Below are 23,330 nucleotides of genomic sequence, written 5' to 3' on the forward strand. Positions count from 1 at the left end.
TTTGGCTACATACATTTTAGATGTTACTTCTGGACTTTTGGCCCTTGGCTTCTGGAACATACATTTTAAATGAAAAAGCTAGAAGTTAGCTACTTAGCTTGGAACACAACTTTTAGAATTATCAATTTTTAGATATGTTATTTCCTAATACAGCAAATTGTTTTTAGGTGCCAGGTTAATTTCTGCTTTTGGTATCCAGGCGCCCTACAAAGTCAAGAAAGTCAAGATAATTAATTTATCTTAGAAACAAAAAAGTCAGAAATTGTCTGATTGTCTTATCAAAACTCTTTTTGCTTTTGATTTGTGGAATTGATTTTTTCTCCCGGTATCCAAACACCCTGTACATATTTGGACACGCATTTAGAAATTAATTTTGGACTACCATTTTTATTCCCCTTGGATCTCATTTTCCACGGATCTGCCTACAGAATATGTACTTATTACTAGTATTTCTTACTCATCATGTTGCGGCCTATGTTTAGAAAGGAGCAACTGGGGTCTGATATGGGGTGTTAGGTTTCCACACCCTTGCAGATTGCGTGAGAGTAATTGCATCCTACGAGCAAAGAAGATTATAAAAACAAAAATAGATACTGTAACATCACACAAAATGTAACGAACTCTTGAAGACCTAGAATTTCCTTGTTGTTTTATCTGCCTGCTTACCAAAGAAAAATCAATCATCTGCAAGCATTTAGTAAGTAATACATAGTGCATAATGATAAATAAGGAGATAAGTTAGCCTCTGTGCAACATGTACAGCACCCTTAAAATTGGGCATTAAGCCCTTGGCAAAGCCTACTATATCCTCACCATGCATCCCATTCATTGATGAAGCTATTCCACATCGATGCTGCAATCTTGTGTCGAACCAAAAACGCTGCTTGTTCTTCTGCCATGGAGGTGGATGATGCCTCTGGCTGATCATCCGGCTCAGACACTTCTGCCGCAGCCTTGATTTGGGAGTTGACAAATAACCAGTCATTTCTTTCCTCGCGTCGAATGAAGTTATGTAGAACACATGCAGCAATAATCAAATCCCTTTGGATATGAAATGCATAAGGAGGAGCTAATTTGAGGACAGGGAAACGTGTTTGAAGCAACTCAGTACATTGCTGGATTGCATATCGTAGTGATGCATGCCGGTGATTAAACAACTCCTGCGCATTCTTTGGTTGTTGATTAGCACCTCTAAGTTCATGGATGTGGTAGCGATATCCTTGATATGGTGCTACAAATCCCTTCATATTTGTGTATCCTCCATCAACAAGGTAGTATTTGCCTATACATAACAACCCATAGGGAAATTAGATAGAGGTCAACAAAGAATAGGAGAAAGTAAATACGAACATCTCCATGACAGCCAGGTATTGTCCATAGTGCAGGGGACTCCTAAGGATGATTCAGGGACTCGGATGCTCTCTACACCAGGAAAATCATTATATATAGGGTACTCATATATTCTAAACTACTAACACCATAACAGATGGATTGGAAGTGAAGAGAAAAGAGATGCCTAAAAAATGTGGATATTCAAGCGCTGATTTCAAGGGGATAAAAATCATCGTCCAACTAAGTCAGAGACCATCTTGATGTGGATGTGACACTAAGTGACAAGTTATGGAGATAAGTCAGTTACAAGTTATGGAGGTAAGTCATCTGATATAATAGTTATAAGTATGGAAAGAACCTATCAGAATTGATGTTAAAACATAAATTTGAAGGGGAATAGGATGAAAAAACCTTCAGTTATCTGTGGGAAATTCTGATCTGGATCATTAAGAACTGCTCTTAATACACGTGAATCTTCAGCCGAACCCTCCCAACCAGGATATACAAAAATAAACTGCAGGTCTAACGTGCAAGCTGCCAATACATTTTGCGTCAAAACACCCCTCCTATTACGGAACCGAGGTTGATCTTTCGCTATCACATGTGCAGGGATGTGCATGCCATCTATTACTCCAATACAGTCCTGGGAAGAACAGTAAATCACTTTAGTGTGATGAAAAAGAACATGTATACCAGTCACCCGATGACACAAAAATATAAATGGTGTACACCTTAAAATATGGGTAGAATCTTGTACTGCCGAGGATTTCTGTCGGAGTGGTTGGCTCTGGGGGCTGTAAGAATTCACGGGACAATGACTTGATTGCCTTCAACGCATTATTAAAATATCGGCTAATGGTTTCGCCAGAGTGTTGAAATCTTTCTTGAATAACTCGATTACGTTCATTGTGTCCAATAATGTTCAAGAAGATTCCAACCTGTTCCTCAATCTTGACTCCATGTGTATCGCGTAACAGGTCTCTTCGTCTTAACATGTCACACAGCTTGCGAAAAACATGTTTATCCATCCGAAACATCTCACGGCATCGATCTTCTTCTGCATTCAGTATTTCATCCATAAATTCGGATTTGCCATGTGTGGGATTACGAGGGACCGGCTTCTCCGTATTACAATAATGATAATATCCAGCAGCAGCAGCAACTAGTTCCATCTCGTCCAGTTCCAAGTCATAATCATCCATGTCAGCTAATATGTCTGCTACCACTAGAATTATCATAAAACAAATTTCCGAAAAAAATTAACACCTTTTATTGCACAATAAATATCTAAGTGCCATGTATCGTGGCACTAAGGATACAGTTTCCCTAGCTCAAAATCATAAAAACGCTTATCTTGGGTACACTGCTGATAATAAATCTAACCAATTGACAATGCTTTACCTTTTAACTTGCCATGGTCTCGTAGACACTGATTAAGTTTGATCCTTATATAGTGGAAATAGGTGACTGGGAACAAAGAAGTAAGAACAGATTGACATGCGATGGATCACGATCCTAAGCTTATACATTTTCACTAACTTTGGTGTCCAAAAATGTGATGCAAAATGTTCTAACTAAAACAAACATCAATTACTTGGACACACTTTAACCCTTGACATCGTAGAAACAATTCAAAGACCCCAGGAAAACCCCCTTAAATTAGTCAAACTAATAAACCATCTAAACATATGAAAATCAAGGTAAAAATGAACGAAATAGGAAATGACTACTATCAACAGAAAACTTAGTGCAGAATCAACTCTAGAGTAAGACATATGGAAAATCTTGGATCTTTGAGCATGAAAGTTCTACGAAATACACATATTTGGTTGGTGTTTGATGTTTTCAACTATCCTGCTATATCTCCTTCTCACAAAGTCGGAATTGATCCTGAAATCAACATCCCCCCACTTAAAATCAACACTTAGGGTAAGTTCATATCACCGAATATAACCTAGATAAAAACGCTCACAATTGACAATTCACTGATGTGCCCTACTAAGTGCAAATGGATGTTATGAATGTGTGTCCAAAACCTCTACAAAACCCTACACCTTACACTTAAAATCAATCACGGATCTTCAATTTTCAACCTTTTCTTTCCAATTGCTATAACAATTGATTTCTTACTAAGTTGATTTCAAAAGAACGAAAAAAACATCTATGTTGTAAACACCCATCACAAGAAAATAGCACTAGATATTAAAAAACTTGAAAAAACTATACTACCAAAATTCCACAAATGTAGAAACCCATTAAAATTAGCAGGAGAGAGAGAGAGAGAGAGAGAGAGAGAGAGTTGACTTGCCTGTGTTCGCGTTAGTTGCAGATAGATTTTCTGTTTCGTTTCTCTACTCTTTCTTCGTCGTCAAAACGAAAATTAGCAGAATGAGAAAGAGAGGGTTTTGCGTTTTTGACATCATTTGAGGGTTTTAGAGGGTGTTTGGGATGCATGTATATTTGACTTGATGTTTTTTTAAATTAGCTTTGCTATGCTTGGGATGCAATATCATGTGCATGTATCCCCACCGACAGCTCCAACTCAGGTACCACATGCACGACTACTGCGAAGAGAAAACCACATCCAGATCAACTCCAATAACATAGAGACGCCTCCAGACTTCCCTCTCTCCATGAAAGAAGTGGTTGAATTGTTTTAGGTGTGGGTTCAAGATCCAATCAAGTAACCTCCTGTCAGACGACCAGAACAAAAAATAGGAGATCCCAAATATTATCGTCAGTCATCATACCAATCCCACCAGTGAGAATTGTATTTGGAGACTGAAGGAGTACACGAAGAACCTCTCCCTATCAGGAGCTTCACCATGTCTGCAGAACCCATCAATCAAGTTGTTAAGTCTTCGATGGAACATTATCTTTTCTTGAGGAAGATGAGACACATCCTTGAACCTGTTCAGATAGTAAAAGCTTTGAAACATGTGATTGGGGATTGCTCGCCATTACTTGTCTCAAAGATACTGAATTTGGTAAGGCGCTAGTCGATCCACACTGATGTCACCATGATTCCGTCAAGACTCTCATTCATTTGATAAGTTCATTCATCATTGTACGACCATGCTACCTACTCCGCTCAGGCGACACCAATCTACTTCCAAAGACATGCTTTGCAGAAATTAAGGTTCTAACTATCACTAACAACAAGGAAGTTACAACTATCTCCAACCTCAATGCTTATGATGATATGAGCCTCGAGACTTATTTTTATAGAGCTACTTTCACCACCTTATGAAACGAAACAGGACTCATGTTACACATTAACAAGTTGCACCGGACTTCAACTCTTAGATCTTCTCTTAAAGGATTCATAGGCAAAAGGAAGGAGAACATCAGTAGCAGGCAAAAGGAAAAACTGCTACCATGTCTTATTTTCGCTATCTCAAGCTTCATCTCCTTACCTTTGCAAGCCTCGTTGTCGCCCTTAGCTCACTGTTGATGCTAACTGCATCACTAAATTTTAATACTTGCTTACCAATACTATGAGAAGAGGTTAACGAGTTTCTACACCAGAGTCTTGCATGCTTCAGTCTACATCCAGAATACCCAAATACACCACAATCTTTTTGCCTGCTCTGACACCAATTGAAAATACGAGGGTACCCAAATACACCACAATCTTTTTGTTTCAACCTATAAGTCCTCCACCGAACGTGATCGTCTATAAACAGAGTCGAGACAATAAGATGATTCGGTTCACACTTCGTGTGATTGTCTATGAATACGAGATCGAGACAATACAACAACAATATAACTTGTGTGAATGACTATGGATACAAGATCGAGACAATACTACAACAAAGTGTGTTACTTGATAATAGGTTCGGTAATAACCAAACTTTATAGGATCACTATCAAGTATTCCGGAGTTGACGTGTATGTGTATTTTACTTTATTATAATAAACAATTATAATGCGGAAATCAAAGTAAAAGACACAGCAAGATTTTGTTAATGAGGAAACGCAAATGCAGAAAAACTCCGGGACCTAGTCCAGTTTTGAATACTCTCAGAATTAAGCCGCTATACAAAATATAATACCAACTTCGTATAGTTGAGACCAAGCAGACTACCCCTAGCTACATATTTCCCTCATTATCCTTGCGCCTTCGACTTCTAGAGTCATGCACGTGAATAACAAGTCTTTTGGATCGTATTCCAAACAACAAAAGAAGAATCTGTTTGCTAACTACTCTAATCAATCTTGCTACAAGATTTAGATGAGTTGTTGACAAAGGCTCTTATGTTTAATCTAATAAAATCTTTTGTCTGGTTAGATCGATCTAACATTAACTACCAAAATAGTCAAGTACATATTCTCACTCAATTAATGTAATTCTCAAAGAGAAATATAGAGAATGCCAATCTCATGCAACTAATCAATCATATTATCAAAGATAAATCGATTCTAGTTGGATCTCAGTCGATCAAGGTTTGTGCACACAATTCACAAGATACGAAAACCAATAAGAAATCTTCTTCGCCTTAAAATCTTCTTTTATCTTCAATAACCTGCACAACACCACTTGAATCTCTTATGATCAATCACGCACATAACGGAGTCTGTTAACAATGGAATATCAAAGGATGTCTTTAAATCTAACAATAGTTCTAAAGATCATGTCGATACTATGGTCTAGTTTGAGTGAATCTTATATCAGAAGAGAAGATTCTCAAGCATAAAAAAACTAAGTGCGATCAAAGTTTCAACAACCGTTATTCAATCAAATCAATCGAAAACTAGTAACACTGCAATTATCTAGTTTCTCACCAACAGTACTCGTAGAGCTTCTTGATCCCACATAAGTCTTTAAACTAGCGGTCGTAAAAGATTTTACCTAATTAGGATACTTTCCTCTCCGAATAGACGGATCCACCAGAAACAACAAGAAATGAATTTTGCCTGGCTCTTATGATAGTTTTCTATAAATGCAAACTTAAGTATTTATAGACCAAGGATGTTTGGACACCAAGGAGTTTCCAAAACCGAATATATTCTCAAGATATGCAATGAACGGAAAAATTCGGTTTTCCTAATTCCAATAAATGCTTAATACAGGTGTATCCATACTCTTTTAGGGAACTTAGTTAACCTCAAGCTAAATTGAGGGAATAATCCTATTCTAGGAATGAATCCTTGTTTAGGCAGAATTCCTAGTTAGGGAAGAGTTTTGTTTTAGGCAATACTCTTAGTTTAGGAAATAGATTCCTAATAGAAGTCCTTGGTCGGCTGAGTACGATGAAGGCTATAAATGGAGGGCTTTGGCTAATAGCTAAGGACACACATAAAACCTAGAGAAATCTTGGAACAATACTTGTGAAAGCTTAGCAAACAGTTTAAGGTCAATCCACTGTTTAGAGAAGATTGTGAGCGTAACAAAGAGAGAATTGTAACCGTTTTCTTGTTCATAATCTATAGAAGATATTTTCTCCGAATTACTACTTTTGTTTTGTTTTATAAGTTTCTCGTCTATTATTATTCTGAATTTCGCCTTTATAGTAATAGTTATCAAGGTATAGAGATCATACGTATCAAGTTGGCATCACGAGCAAGGTTAGTTTTTAGGGTAAATCCCTGTGGTTTATGGTTTTCACTAGATCTCTCTATATAAAGCTTGGTGAGGTACTCGAGAAGCTAGAAGACGTTAAGAAAACAAGGGGATCAAGGATGACAAAGTCAGATGACGAACATAAGGAAAGCGAACCACAAACTATGGAAGAAAAGGTGGCGACGCTGCAAACAGACATGAATTCAATTCAAGTTAACTTTAAGGAACTGAGTGAATGTATTCGTTCTCATACACCCAAGCCGAAAACGAAGAAAAAGGTTCCGCCTTCACCTGAAGCTTCGAAAAAAAGATGATTCGGAAGAAGACGAATCAGAAAAAGAAGAGGAGGAGGAAGAAGATGTGGATGAAGAAAATAAGAAAAGTGAGTTTCTTAAAAGTCCTACATCAACTAAACCTCATGGTAAGAATCTGAAAATTGATTTTCGTGTTGATATTCCACTTTACGATGGGAGTGTCGATGTAAAAAAATTGGATGATTGGATTGAACGTCTGTAGACGTATTTTTCTTTCTTTAAATATGGTTCAAAGGAAAGATTGCTTTCGCGGCTTTGAAGCTACAAAAGTATGCTCTAACCTGGTGGAAATCTTATCGAAGACAAAACCTAGGTAAGGGAGTATTGTCGTGGAAAAGATTCACGGCAGTTGTAAGGAAACAGTTTTATCCGGTTGGCTACCTTGAGGAGAGATGGTTCAAGTGGTACAACCAAACCGTGCAAGAATATACTTCGTAATTTTAGAATCAAGCTATGATTTTGGATTTAGACTTGAGAGATTATGTTATCTATATGAAGTATATTTCCGGGTTCCATGAGTATATGCAGAAGGAGTTGAAGATGTTTTCGGTGGATATTATCTCTGAAGCAAGTATAAAAGCTAATATCATTGAAGGCAGGCTTAAGAAATATGATTCAAAGGGAAATCCTAAGGGAAAATCTGGAGGTACCACTGCGAAAGGAGGTGAAAGGAGCAAAGAAGAATGGAAGTCTAGTGACAAGGAAAGTTTGACTTGCACCCATTGCAATCAAACAGGTCACATTATCGACAAGTGTTGGGTTAAGAACCCTCATCTAAATCCTAAAGGGTTGCATGGGAAAGAAGCCAAGAAGGCAGCACTAGTCGCTCAAACTCCAAAAGAAGTCCACGGACTAACGGAACCCAATTCAAAGCTTTCTCTTATGATAGGGGCAAAAGAAATACCTTCAAAAGATGATATTAGGGAGTGACTCTTCATAGTTAAGATGCAAGTCAAAACATCACTAGTTGATGTTGTTATTGACCCGGGAAGTCAGAAGAATTTACTTTCAAATTCTTTGGTGCAGAAGTTAGGATTGAAGACTATCAAACATCCAAAACCATACCCTTTAGGATGGCTTCAAAAGGAAGGAGGCTCACAAGTTTCACAGAAGTGCACGTTCAAATTTGCTTTAGATGATTCATATATTGACGAAGTTACATGCGACGTAGTTCCTTTGGATGTCTTCCAGGTAGTACTAGGTAGTCCTTACCTATGGGATAGAGATGCAACTCTACACAAGAGGGAACAAAAGTATACCTTTACTAAAGATGGGGAAATTTTTGTGATTCAGGCTATAGATTCTCCTCTTGAGAGAGCAAGCTTGATCACAGCCACTCAGGCTAAGCGGTTGGTGAATGCTAGCACAAAATTCATTCTCCTTGTGATCCGTTCTCTTGAAGAGGAGCCGAGTAGTGTATGTTTAGCATCCTTGACTGCTCAACAAGAAGGCGACCTAGAAAGGTTAAAGTTGAAATACAAGGATTTATTTTCTGATGTCACGGGGTTACCACCAATGAGGAGCGTGGAGCATGAAATTATGTTGAATGGAGAGAGTTCTCTTCCTAATGTAGGTTTTTATCGCACGTCCAAAGAGGAATCTAATGAGATCAAGAAACAAGTCCAAGAACTTCTAGAATTTGGAATGATAGGGCCAAATGCTTCACCTTGTGGATCAGCGGTATTGTTGGTACCAAAGAAAGATGGAGGCTGGCGTATGTGTATTGATTATAGAGCATTGAACAAGATTACTATCAAGAATCGTTACCCTCTACCTAGGATTGACGACATAATGGATCATTTGGAAAATTTTTGAGTCTTTACAAAGTTAGATTTCAAATTCGGATACCACCAAGTGAGAGTCAGAGAAGATGATACATGGAAGACTGCTTTCAAAACCAAACAAGGCTTGTTCGAATGGCTGGTGATGCCTTTTGGTTTGTGTAATGCTCCAGCAACGTTTATGCGTTTGATGAATGATTTGTTACGACCTTTTACAGAAGATTTTGTGATTGTTTACTTGGAAGATATCCTAATATACAGTAGAACTTGGGAAGAGCATCTCGTTCACGTTGAGAAGGTGTTTAAAGTGCTACATGAAGGCCAGCTGAAGTTGAACGTAAAGAAGTGTGAGTTTGGAAAGGAGGAGTTGGTGTACCTTGGATTCATTGTTGGTGGTGGACAATGGAAGATTGATCCAAGGAAGGTTGAAGTGATCACTAAGTGGCCTAGACCTAGTACAGTTGTTGATAGTGGATTTTCAACAAAGGTCAAAATCGTAAAATCATGATATTGCATGTTTATGACAAGGATTCAGGAACGCATGTGACGATTAATATTTTATGAGCCATGATGCATATGTCACTCGAAAATCCTACCCGGATCGTTCGATGATGCTCGTTTCATCATGACCTCTATGTAGAATAACATAATTGGCAGTTATCCGTATGACTGAGAGCTCAACGCCTTCAGGACGTCGGCGATACTCGTTGCTCCCTGACTACATAGAGAGACCCATCTCTACATAAAAGAACGATTGGGCGGTCCTCCTACATAATTGTTTGTTGAGAGGGAAAAACGCCTTCAGGACGTCGGTGATACTCAATGTGCCCTGACTATGTAGAGAGACCGTGTGTAGATTCAGGCGGTTCTCCATACATAATTGTTGAGAGGGAAAAACGCCTTCAGGGCGTCGGCAACACTCGATGTTCCCTGACTATGCACCTTTCAGAATGGGTATGACGCTTTAACTGTCTAATATCCTTTCTACAATAGATTAATTATACCGTGACATTCACCACTAAATTCCTAGAAGATAATCTATTTTATCTCATTACTCCGATTCCATGATCGAATCCACGACCGATCCCATGGAATGGTAATAGATAATTATTTTATCTCATTATTCCGATTCCATGATCGAATCAACGGCTGATCTCATGAAATGGTAATAGATAATTTTATTAATCTGATTCTATGTTCGAATCCACGATCCCGTAGAATGGTAATACTCATTTTATTATTCTGAATCCATGGTTGAATCCACGGATGATCCTTGTTTGAGCAAAACTCATGGTTTCTCCATATTTTCACGGTTTCATGAAAAATAATAAAATAGGGAAAGGTGTTGCGGGATCGGGCTACCTGGCCAGTCGGCCATTCCCTAGTCGTGGTCGGTCCCACACCTTACAATCCCTAGTCTTTCATAATTATTATTTCCCTCGTCTCATGAAACTCCCCAGTTTGAGCAAAAATCATGGTTTCTCCATCTTTTCTCAAATATTGCTCAAACCATGAAAAAGCCAAAATGTCAAATGGTCACATGAATGACTAGGCTATTCACGAAAATTGATGAAACGAGCAAAGTTCTACTTTTCTCATTCGAGCAAAATCAAGAATTTCAGTCAAAGATCAAACTCTTCTGAAAGTACAACATATTGCTCAAACGCACACCAGAAAATACCGAAACTCTCAGGACTGAGACATGTACATTGTGGTGACACGGGCATGCTCCCTTGACCGACCGAGGATGGCCCTAAGGCTTGCAAGGAGCCGGTTCCACACGTTTTCACGATTTTTGACCTAATTTGCGCAATTGCTCATATTGAGTCAAAAAATTTTCCAACCAACTTGGAATTTGCTCAAACGGCCATCAGTTGATCCCACGACCACCAAGGGCCGGTATCATGCCCTCTTGGTTGGTCCCTCACTTTTCCATAATTAGGTTTTATCACCTAATGCTCAGTCGAGCACTATTTCAATAAATGATGAAACCAACATTTAATTATCATTCTTTCACCAGACACTGGTGCACGCTCACTCGAGCACTTGGGCACCACATGGACGTCCATCATCCCATGTGGTCGATCCCTCCATCACTCATGACCTATTCAGCAATTCATCAATTGACGAACTTGATCAAAATTAGGGTTTCGGATAAACGCTCCACAAATCATCATTTTGAGCAAGATTCAAACACTAATAAATTTATGTTGATTCAGCAATTAACATCTGGATTAATTATATAATATTTGGTAGTCTACCAATTTTTTAATTAATATTTTATTGGGTCACATTACCAATAAATAATTCGTCGAATTGAGCAATACTTGCTCTGTTGCTCGAATATTTATCCAACTATCAATATTCGGTAATTCGTCGAATCGAGCAATACTTGCTCAGTTGCTCGAATTTGCTTAGACGAGCAATATTAACATGAGGAAACGTATGTTCAATCGATGAATCACCGAGCATTCGTCACTCATGCTCAATTCAATAAAACTTAGACTCAGTGTCCAATCAGTCAAAAACTGACTAATTAATACACGTCTGCCTTGTAGACTTCACAAATCATGAGACATCAATCATGTCACATGGGGGGATATCAATTAGGGTTTTGGTCTGGCGGCCTACGGTATGTGGATTCATCCACGATGAGAAATGTGAGTAAGTCGTGCAAACGGTTGAAGGAATTAGAAAAGTAGTGGGTGGATGGTTAACCAAGTATCTGCACGACCTGGAACTAGTTTCACCACGATTTCCCACTTTCCCACTCTTTCACTCAAGAAACTTTCACACTTATAGGGATCAATGTGTTTATTCTGACAATATAAATAAGTCTATGGATCCATGATTGAAACATGACAATTTTTCGAGTCATCACTCTCATAAATTCCATCAATCGACCAGAACTTACTTTGAACTCAACAGTTCACAGAAAAATTGCAGAAACCTTCAACACATCCACAATCCTTGATCATCATTGATCCCACACAATTCTCAGCTTCCTTCCTACAGATCAACCCATCTCCCTCTTTGTGATCGAATTGACTCTGGAACGGTCATTGACTTGGTTTAGGACGGAGTCCTACAGATTAATCTCTCGAATTCAAGCACTCCCTTTGTAGTGCATCTGTGTGAGGTTAAGCAGTTTTCTCGGTTAAGGAGTCTCGTCTGCACGCTCGTCTCTTCACTTCCCTAAAAACCAGCAAATTGTTTTTCCTCATCAACAACAGTAACTGAAATCAGGAGTTTCTTAGGGGCTTGCACCTACTTGCGTAAGTTTATCCGGCATTTTTTGAATATTGCAGGACCACTAGATGGTTTGACGGGAGCTAAGGAAAAGTTTGAATGGCAGCAAACCCATGAAGACACTTTTCAGTTGCTAAAAATGAAGATTTCAGAAGCACCAGTGTTGGCATTGCCTAACTTATAGCATACTTTTGAAGTTGAGACCGACGCTTCTAACTATGCATTGGGAGGAGTGTTGTTACAAGATGGTAAGCCAGTGGAGTACCATACAGAATTGTTCTCAGGTGCTATTAAGAACTACGCACCTTATGACAAAGAATTTTATGCCTTATATCAATGTATCAAGCATTGGCGAGTGTATCTCTTAGGTAAAGAAGTAGTGATACATTCATATCACAAACCATTGAAGTATATACACGTACAGACGAAGCTACAACAAGCCCGACGCATGAAGTGGATGTCTTACTTGATGAGTTTCAACATTCTGTCATGTAACTAAATAGGCATCTTGTTAGTTAATTCCATTTTGGGCCTTAAGTCTTTGTAAACCCATTTAGCTTACTTCTTGTTTAGGGCACCTGATTGGTTGTTACCACCCATTTGGTGAGTTTAGTAGTTTTTTCTACAACCAATGAGAGAATTGTTTGTGTTTCAATGGCTATTTATTGGCCAGGCATTTTTGTAAGAGAACTAAGAAGAAATTTAAGAATTGTTTGTGTTTCAATTCCAGACACAGCTTGGCAACACATATCAGTGGACTTTATTGAAGGTCTACCCATGTCTTACAGAAAGAATGTCATATTGTTTGTGGTTGACAGGCTGACTAAATACAATCACTTTATTGCCTTGATCCATCCATTCACTGCAATCTCTGTGGCAAAGGAGTTCATGCATCACATTTTTAAGCTTCATGGCCTACCCAGCTCAATTGTGTCAGACAGGGATAAGGTATTTCTCAGCCACTTTTGGCAGCATCTATTTAAATCTCTAGGTACTCAATTAACTCTCAGCACTTCTTATCACCCACAAAATGATGGGCAAACTGAGAGAACAAATGCTTTCCTTGAACAATATCTTAGATGCATGACTGGATCAACCCCAAAATTGTGGCTCAATTGGTTGTCCTTAGCAGAATGGTGTTTTAATACAAACTACCACACCAGTCTCAGGATGAATCCATTTCAGGACTTATATGGTTACACTCCACCTCACTTAGCATTTCCAGTCCAAGCTACTACTTCAGTTGTTGTTGTTCATGACTATCTCCTTGAGAGAGATCACATGCTCCAATTACTTAAGGAAGACCTTTCTAAAGCTCAACACAGGATGAAACATTTTGCAGATAGCCATAGGACTGACAAATCCTTTGTAGTGGGAGATTGCGTATTTTTGAAGTTGCAACCTTATAGACAGTCTTCTGCTGCTCTGAGAACCAATATGAAGTTGTCTGCTAAATACTTTTGACCATTTGAAGTGTTACAGAGAATTGGCAATGTAGCTTACAAGCTCAAACTACTAGTGGAGTCCAGAATTCACCCAGTCTTTCATGTGTCTCAACAGAAGAAAAAGGTAGGCCAGCATATCACCATTGCCACTAGTTGATACTTCTGGTTCTTTCATAGTTCAACCTATATAATTTCTAGATTCCAGACATATCCTCAGGGGCAACAATACAATTCTATAACTACTCTTACAGTGGTCTGGATCTCCTTCAGAAGATGCAACATGGGAAGATGCCAGCCACATTCACTCTCAGTTCCCAGATTTTATCCTTGAGGACAAGGATCTTCCAAAGGATGGGGTATTGTCATGTAACTGAATAGGCATCTTGTTAGTTAATTCTGTTTTGGGCCTTAAGTCTATGTAAACCCATTTAGCTTACTTCTTGTTTAGGGCACCTGATTGGTTGTTACCACCCATTGGGTGAGTTTAGTAGTTTTGTCTACAACCAATGAGAGAACTGTTTGTGTTTCAATGGATATTTATTGGCCAGGTATTTTTGTAAGAGAACTAAGAAGAAATTTAATGAAATTGAGGCTCTATCCTTAAGTTAGGAAGAGAAGGTATTGTTGTTAATCTGCAACTTTGTTCTATGTCGGATTCTCATTAATTACAAGAAGGGAGTAAAAAACAAGTTGGAAAATACGTTGTCTCGTTCACCAGTCCGAGCATTAATGGTGGCCATGAGAATTCAGTTGATTGTTCCTCAAGAGTATGCAGAGTCATACGCATCTAGCAAAGACTTCGAGAAGGTGTAAAGAGTGGTTTGAAAGGTGAGTTTGAACTCCGAGATGGATTGTTATACAAGGTTCGGTTACTTTGCATTCCAGAAGATGGAGATCGTTTACAATGGTTGATAGAGGCACACACATCCCGAGTTGTTGAACACTTTGGTATGAATAAAACTCTTCTTAACCTTCGTCATTATGTCTTTTGGCTAAAGATGCAAGATGATGTGGCTAAGTTGGTTAGAGGGTGTAAGTTGTGTAGCACATCTAAACCTTCCAACAGGAAACGTGGATTATATCTACCATTACCAGTACCATCAAGACCTTGGGAGAGTATTTCTATGGATTTTCTTGGTGGGTTACCAAAGACCAAGTCTGGTTATAATTACATGTTCGTTGTGGTCGACCGATTCAGAAAGATGATTGCATTAATTCCATGTACAAAGACGGTAATGGGAGTCGTTACAGCAAAGCTTTTCTTTGAGCATGTGTGGAAGCATTTTGGTTTACCTACTCCGATTATTTCTGATAGGGATAGTCAATTCCTTAGTCATTTTTGTGATTCTTTATGGAAGATGATGGACACTAGGTTGAAGAAGAGTACAACTTTTCACCCAAAAACAGACGGGCAAACAGAAGTGGTCAACAGGACTATGGTTCACATGTTAAGGGGATATAATTCTAAGCATCCTAAAACGTGGGATGATAGTTTACCATATCTAAAGTTTGCTTCAATAGATCATTTTATAGTTCTTCGGGAAAATATCCTTTCGAGACGTGCCATGGTTACTTACCACCTAATCCTTTCGATCTAGTATTTTCTAGTGACACCTCAATGGGGGGGAAGGAAGGAAGTGAACGACAAAAGGCACAGAAGTTCTTGGAGAAGATATCACAAATTCACGCAACTGTTGAAGCACAATTAAAGAAGCCACAGGCTAAATGCAAAGCAAAGCATGACAAGCATCTTGTGCCTTGTAATTTTGGTGTTGGTTACTTGGTATGATTAAAATTGGGTAAGGAACGACTGGAGGGGGAAGGTAAGAAATTGAAGCCATGGAGGTATGGACCATTTCGTATTCTCGATCAGATTGGTGACAATACCTTTCGACTGGATCTGCCACCTTATCTAGGAATGTACTAGGTTATAAATGCTGAATACTTGAAGTTGTTTGAACCACCATTACTTGATGATGACAGAAACGACACTATGATCTTACCACGAGTAGAAGACTTATGGTTTGATAAAGAGGAACCACTCAAGGAAGACTGCATACTGGAGCGAAGAGTGACTAAAACGCGACAACGAGAGAAAGAAGCTTTTCTAATTGGATGTAAAGGTCAAGTTCCTAGCAAGGCCAAGGGGTTTAACAAGGAAAAAGGGACTCTCGAGTTCCCTAACCTTCATTTTAACTCTGACAGGAGTTCAAGTTCTTCAAAGGGGGACCCATGATACAGGTGTATTCGTACTTTTTTAGGGAACTTAGTAAACCTCAAGCTAAATTGAGGGAAGAATCATATTCTAGGAAGGAATCCTTGTTTAGGCAGAATTCCTAGTTAGGGAAGAGTTTTGTTTTAGGCAATACTCTTAGTTTAGGAAATAGATTACTAATAGAAGTCCTTGGTCGGCTGAGTACGATGAAGGCTATAAATGGAGGGCTTTGGCTAATAGCTAAGGACACACATAAAACCTAGAGAAATCTTGGAACAATACTTGTGCAATCTTAGAAAACAGTTTAAGGTTAATCCACTGTTTAGAGAAGATTGTGAGCGTAACAAAGAGAGAATTGTAATCGTTTTGTTGTTCATAATCTAGAGAAGATATTTTCTTCGAATTACTACTTGTGTTTTGTTTTCTAAGTTTCTCGTCTATTATTATTCTGAATTCCGCCTTTATAGTAATATTTATCAAGGTATAGAGATCATACGTATCAATGCTTGTCAAATATCTCCGAAATCTCTAAATAGAAGATCCCCAATTAGTAAATGCACATTACTAATTTTTATTCTCTAGATCAATGCATTAATTGCTGGTAATTAAAGCATATAAAACCAAAAACCTTAATTAAAAGATTCTTAATTTATTTCGGCACAGGATCACCTTGAGTACCAATGAATATCTTTGAATAATAAATGATAAGAGTTACTACTCGTGTTCAAAGTATGTTGACATCTTTTCACTGCAAATCCTTATTTCATATTTACATGGATTTGCATTCTTGGAATCAGTTATACCACACTTCCAAACAAGTTTAGAATTAGTTTGCATATATTCCAAGACTACTATGTGATTAATCAAATCAAATCACATACATGGGTTCAATCGGTTATACCAATCACTAGGATCGGTTATACCTAAATATGGAATTGCTTGTGATAGGTCACACCGGTCACTAGGATAGGTTACACCAGTTACAAGGATCGGTTACATTTGCACATGGTATTACTTGTGATCGGTCATACTAGTTATCAGGACCGGTTACACCAATTACAAGGATCGGTCACACAACACTCATGATTGGTCACACCAATTACAAAGATCGATCATACCATCACATGGTGATTACTTAGGATGGTTACACCAATTACCAAAACTGGTCATACCAAATCATAAGTCATGTTAGAGCACTGCTCGGTCGAACTCGCATGCGTTGCTATCTCAAGCATGTTTGTCAATGTTAGTGATCAAAACTATAAGTCTTGATTTCTGGCCTAGTTATAGATGTCTCGGACTAGGACATAGATTGTGTAGTTGAGCATTAGACTTTATGGCGTTCATCATTTGAAGACGAAGAACTACTAATGGGAGCTTGTGGAACTTCATCAACAAAAGGTATGTGGAGGCTGAAACTCATCTATCACTTGGAAAGTCTATTTCTACTCTATCTCCTATATTGAGACATAAGTTGTATTACGATACAATTTTCAATTATACACATTTGAGATTTAGAGCTGAGTTTAACTCGCTTACATATTTCTCGAAATATGTGTTGGCAAGATTTCGCTTCGACCAAGTTCATCTTATATTCTTGACAAAAGTCAGAATATGATCATGTGAAAATAGCCGAGTAAACACCTTACATGGTTTGTGTGATACAATTATTTGCTGGAGATTTGGAATGTTTCGTAATGATTATTTCAATATCTTGAAAATTGCTTTGATGCTAATAGTGTATGAAAACGGCTATTGTCATCCTCTAAGAAAGTTTCAATGATTGAAATAAAGAGTTTAGAATCAAGTAACCATGTTTGGATATAAACATAGTGTGTTTTCACATTTGTGTGTAAGTCCAAAACCGGGAACCTGAAGTATGCGCACCCATACGCATACTGGCGGTTGTTGGATGTCTGGTCAAGTATGCATACCCGTACGCATACTGGCGGAAGTCTCACGTCCGTGAATTTCTGCTGGAGTTTGAAAGTGTGAATTGGTATGTGCACCCGTACGCGTACTGGAGTTACCAAACTCGGTCCGGCTACTTAAGTATGCATACCCGTTTGCGTACTTGAGTGGGTTACTTTATAAAATCGGTTGTGTACATGAACTTAAATATTTATATAATAAGGAATGCAATCTTTGCAAACTGTGGCTATAATGTTCATGAATTGATTCGAGCGAATCAAACCGATTTTACTTCAATTGTGTTCTTATATACTTCTATGAGAATATAGCAATTGAACGGCTCTTTAACTAGTTTCATTTGACTCATTTGAACTAGTTATGGTTAAGATGAATAAGGTTGATATGAGAGTGATCATATGGCTAACTTGGTTTAGCTATTATTGAGTCAACATGGTGTACACGTTTGGGTATGGTTACATAAACCTAAATGAGGGTACATTTCATTTGTGTGTAACAAGATAAGTTCGATCTAACAGTTGAAAGATATTAGCTTGGTTGAATCAGGTTTTTCATCTAACGATGATTATTGAATGCTTTGTTACCAAGGAAAATTGGATTGCAAACCCTGATTTGAAAAATTATATAAGGGAGAACTCTAGAAACTGGGAAACCTAATCCCCACACCTTCTGAGTGTTACTAGTTGCATCAAATAGATTTGATTCTCCTTTAACCATAGGTTTCTATCAGACTTTGTAGGTTAACGACTTGAAAGACTTCGTTGGGATTGTGAACTCCAGACCTAAGTATTTTCTTTGTAGTTGTGTGTTCTGATCTTGCCTTATTCTATCGTTTGAGTACTATATTATCTAAGATTTGCTCGAGATTTAATCTCCGATATGCAAGATAAAAAGTAATCACAAACACCTTCGTATCATCGTTTGTGATTCCACAATATCTAGTTTCGCCATCATACGATTTAGATTATTATGAGGTGATTGATAATACTAGGCTGTTCTTCGGGAATATAAGTCCGGTTTATCAATTGGTTCCTGTTCACCTTGATTTATCAAAATACGGAACAAAAACTCATAGGTATTTCTGTGGGAGACAAAATTTTCTATTCCTGTCATAATCCGTAATTATGAATTGCACTTCCGCCAAAACCGACTCTATAGAAAATGGGTACATACAGTTTGGGTATATTTTCTATGTTATATTTAGATAAAATAGCTGATTAAATAATAATATAAAAGTATAATAACTAATGTCGTACATTTTTCTAAAGTTGACCGGCGTTGACCAAGTAGACTTTTTGGTCAAACCTAGCTGATGAGTTCCCTTTATGTCACGTGAAAATGAGGATTAATGGGAAATAAACTAACATGTGATATTTAGATTGACCTTTGGTCAAACCTAGCACATTGACCCTCTCTCACGTTAACCCACTACATTTTCCACCTTAACCTAATTAAATACGGATGTATATATGCACCATACATAAACAGAAACCTAGTTAGGGAAGGAAACTAGCCGACTCTTCTCTTTTCCCCAGCATTTTCCGATCTCCTGTGAACGCAAAACCTAACAGAGCCATCTCCTCTTTCATTAATTATTTCTCTTACTCAAACTATACGAAGTACGTTATAAATCTAGACTTGTAGTCAAAGGGTCTTTAAGACCAAACACGATGTTAATGGCAATATTGAACGTTATAAAGCTAGATTTGTAGCCAAAGGTTTCACTCCTAAAGATGACATTGATTACAAAGAGACCTTTTCTCCCGTGTCAAAGAAAGACTCTCTGAGAATTATTCTAGCATTAGTAGCTCAATATGACCTTGAGTTACATCAAATGGATGTGAAAATAGCCTTTCTTAATGGTGAGCTTGAAGAAGAGATTTACATGTGTCAACCCGAAGGTTTTGCCTTAGAAGGACAGGAACACATGGTCTGCAAACTTAAGAAATCAATTTATGGACTTAAGCAAGCCTCCAGGCAGTGCTATCTAAAATTCAACGAAACCATTCAAAATTTTGGTTTTGAAGAAAATGTTGTAGATCCATGCATATACCTCAAGATCAGTGGGAGGAAGTTCATATTTTTGGTATTGTATGTAGATGACATACTACTTGCGAGTAGTGATCTTGGCCTTATGCATGAAACTAAGGAATATCTCTTGAAGAATTTTGAAATGAAAGATATGGGTGAGGCTTCTTATGTGATTGGGATAGAAATATCTCGTGATAGATCACTTGGAACATTATCAATCTCACATAAAGCATATATCGAAAGAATTCTAGAGAGGTTTGAGATGAGTGCATGTAAGCCAAGTATAGTTCCGGTTTCTAAAGGAGACAAGTTTGGACTCAATCTTTGTCCTAAGAATGAACTGTAATGTAAACAAATAGATAAAATCCCTTATGTTTATGTGGTGGGAAGTTTAATGTATGCCCAAGTTTGCACACAACCTGATATCAGCTATATAGTTGGTATGCTGGGAAGATACCTTGTGAATCCTGGAATGGAACACTGGAAAGCTGCAAAGAAAGTTTTGAGGTACCTGCAAGGAACGAAGGATCATCGTCTCACATTTACGAAGTCAGATCAATTTGAGTTGGTTGGCTATACAGATTCCGATTTCATGGGATGTAATGATACTCGAAAAAGCACTTTTGGATATCTTTTTCTATTAGCTGGAGGAGCAATATCATGGAAAAGTGCAAAAGAGTCTATTCTCACTGGCTCAACAATGGAAGCTGAATTTGTAGCATGTTATGAGGCTACAAATCACTGTTCATGGCTGCGGAATTTCATCTCAATGTATGGAGACCTAAATTTTGCCTCCACACCAATGAAACTTTACTGTGATAATGCTGCAGCAGTATTCTTTTCAGAGCACGCTAGATATACTAAGGGTTCAAGACACATGGATCTAAAGTACCTATGCATGAAGCAAGCTGTTCAGATGAAAAAGTTGTTCATTGAACACAAAGGCACAAAGCTTATGATTGCAGATGCATTTACGAAGTCGTTACCTCCTAAGACCTTTTTAGAACATGTTGGAAACATGGGTCTTGAGGCAGTAACGAACAATTAGTTTCACTTAGAATTTTGCTTATGTTTGAACAATTATTGAGATCTTATTATTGTTATTATTCTGAACTTATTTCTGTATCCACTTTAGTATAATTTTATGTTATTGGATGAATGTTACATAAATTGTTTTCTTCTGAAGACATTACTGGACCATTATGATATCCCTATTTAAGGCCTGATTGAGTAAGTTGCTTGTGTTGTTGTACATGGAAGGGAACATGTTGATAACAAGACAATGTGCCACCGCCATGACTCACATAAGTAATTTGCTTGGTTGTATTACGTTTAACCATTGAATTTTTTTAGCAATTATGCGCGCTTATGTTTTTCTACGATTAACCGTTAAATAAGATTATCACGTGGACCAGTGGGAGAATGTAAGAATATTTATACACATATAAATATCCTCTTGGTCCATGCAATAACTTGGTTAATTATGGATTATGCTAAATATGTTGGTTACAATTTTGGGATCCTTTCATATTTCCTCTTCCTTGATGGACGGACGAGATTGAATGTTAATTCTAATCCTATGAACCTTGCTCCTCCTTCTACCTATAAAAGGAACTCAATAACCATCAATATTGATTTCACGAATTTTATTTATTCATTTACAAAAAATGGTCAAGAAAGAGAAACCAAAAGTTCTACAAACTATTCTGCTCTAGGGGTATTCTTGTAGGATATCTTGGATTCAATCGATGGCATCCTCGGGTACCGTTTTGTTTTAACACAACTACGCTTATGATGTGATTATCATGTTTGTCCAAAGATACTTTATATATAAAATAAATCTTATATTTGGTATCATAACCAAACAAACATGATCCTTTATATCATGTTTCTTAATGCATATTGGGCTTGAATTAAATTGAATCACAAAGCTTACGTAAGAAAACATGTATGAGTGATTTGTCTTGGTTGAAATATATAACTTTTTTTTTGAGAACTTCCTTAACATGATAATACCATGATTTGTTTTGATTTTTCCTATTGATAACATCATGATTTTTTTGATTTTTCCGATTGATAATATCATGATTTGTTTGGTTCTTGTTTATCGTCAATAACATGGAAGCATGCGGCTAGAGTTACGCCATTGTTTGATATGAAACGGTTCTCATGTAACGTATGGGCTCACATGATGTTTCACTGTCAATATGGACCGTGGGTTTCGCTCATTATTTATTCTTTGAAACGTTTTCAAGGTTAGACTTATGGGCTCATTAACGTATGGGATCACATGATGTTTCACTGTCAATATGGATCTTGGGTTTCGCTCATTATTTATTCTTTGAAACGTTTTCAAAGTTAGACTTTACGTCTATATAACATGAAGTGAAAATGTTTACCTCTTAAAAATCCTGATTTTGAGTGACCTTTTGACTTCTGCTGTTGACTTTTGACTTTGACTGACTTTTTTGATTTCCGCCTTTGACTTTTGTCTTTGACTGACTTTTTGACTTCCGCCTTTGATTGTTGACTTTGACTGGTTGTTTGACTTCCATTGTTAACTTTTATATATTGACTTTGAATGTTTGATTTTGATTTCAAATGTAGCCTAACTTGAAAATGTATAGGTTATTAAAATGTTTGAATTGTATGCTCTTTAGCTATCACCACAGTGGTACTAAAGTATTATGTTATATTAACATGTCTTTGTAAGTCTAATCGTTTTGTGCAATCACATGAGAATAACTATCACCCACAGGAGATGTTTGTTCAAGTGTTTGTATATATAAACATTAAGAAATAAATATTTAGTTATACATATTAGAATGAAAAGTTACCCACAGGTTACTCTAATTCACATGTTTGAACTGATATTATGATTATATATGTAACTATGAAAGGCATAATGCCCACAGATGTTTGTCTTTGCTTTGCTTATATATATGTGAATGATTTTATGACTTTATGACATGATTTTTGTTTTGTTTAAGATTCTACCCACAAGAGTTTCTTAATTTTTTATGCGTGAGAGTTTGACTTTTTGTATCTTTGTCATGTTCCTCAGCTTCTAGTTTTAAATCTTTGCATTCGTATACCTCGTCTATCCCATTCTTCAATGGCACCAACTTCTCAGAATGGAAAGAGAATGTTGAGTTCACTTTGGGTGTGCAGGATATTGACCTTGATCTCCAAATTGAAAAGCCAATTATAGATGATAAGAGTTCCACTGAAGATAAGGATCTCTTAAAAAAGTGAGAGAGAAGTGATATGCTGAGCATACAGCTGATGTGAATGCACATTGATGCAAACATTAAAGAATCGCTTCCCAAACCTAAAAATGCTAAGGACTTTATGAAAATCGTAAAGGAACGCTTTAAGATAGCGGATAAGTCTCTAGCTGGGAAGTTGATGGCTGATCTTACCACCATGAAGTATACCGGTATACGATCAATGCACCAGCACGTAATTGAA

The 23,330-nt window shown here is 37.5% G+C and overlaps 1 protein-coding gene across 2 annotated transcripts; it reads right to left on the reverse strand.

The window, feature by feature from the left end:
* Window positions 1-623: 623 nt before the first annotated feature.
* LOC113283372 (putative nuclease HARBI1) lies at window positions 624-3,821 on the reverse strand. Of its 2 annotated transcripts, none has more exons than XM_026532606.1 (4): window positions 3,641-3,821; window positions 2,064-2,548; window positions 1,744-1,975; window positions 624-1,282 (listed from the first exon to the last, which is right to left on the reverse strand). In XM_026532606.1, the coding sequence occupies exons 2-4, from the start codon at window positions 2,532-2,534 to the stop codon at window positions 810-812; spliced, it is 1,176 nt and encodes a 391-aa protein (XP_026388391.1). In that variant the 5' UTR covers window positions 2,535-2,548; window positions 3,641-3,821; the 3' UTR covers window positions 624-809. The 2 variants fall into 2 exon arrangements, with proteins under 2 accessions (XP_026388391.1, XP_026388390.1); XM_026532605.1 differs by having other exon boundaries at window positions 2,064-2,557.
* Window positions 3,822-23,330: the final 19,509 nt, after the last annotated feature.

Source organism: Papaver somniferum, chromosome 5, assembly GCF_003573695.1.
Source record: "Papaver somniferum cultivar HN1 chromosome 5, ASM357369v1, whole genome shotgun sequence".
In the NCBI taxonomy this organism is placed as follows: domain Eukaryota; kingdom Viridiplantae; phylum Streptophyta; class Magnoliopsida; order Ranunculales; family Papaveraceae; genus Papaver; species Papaver somniferum.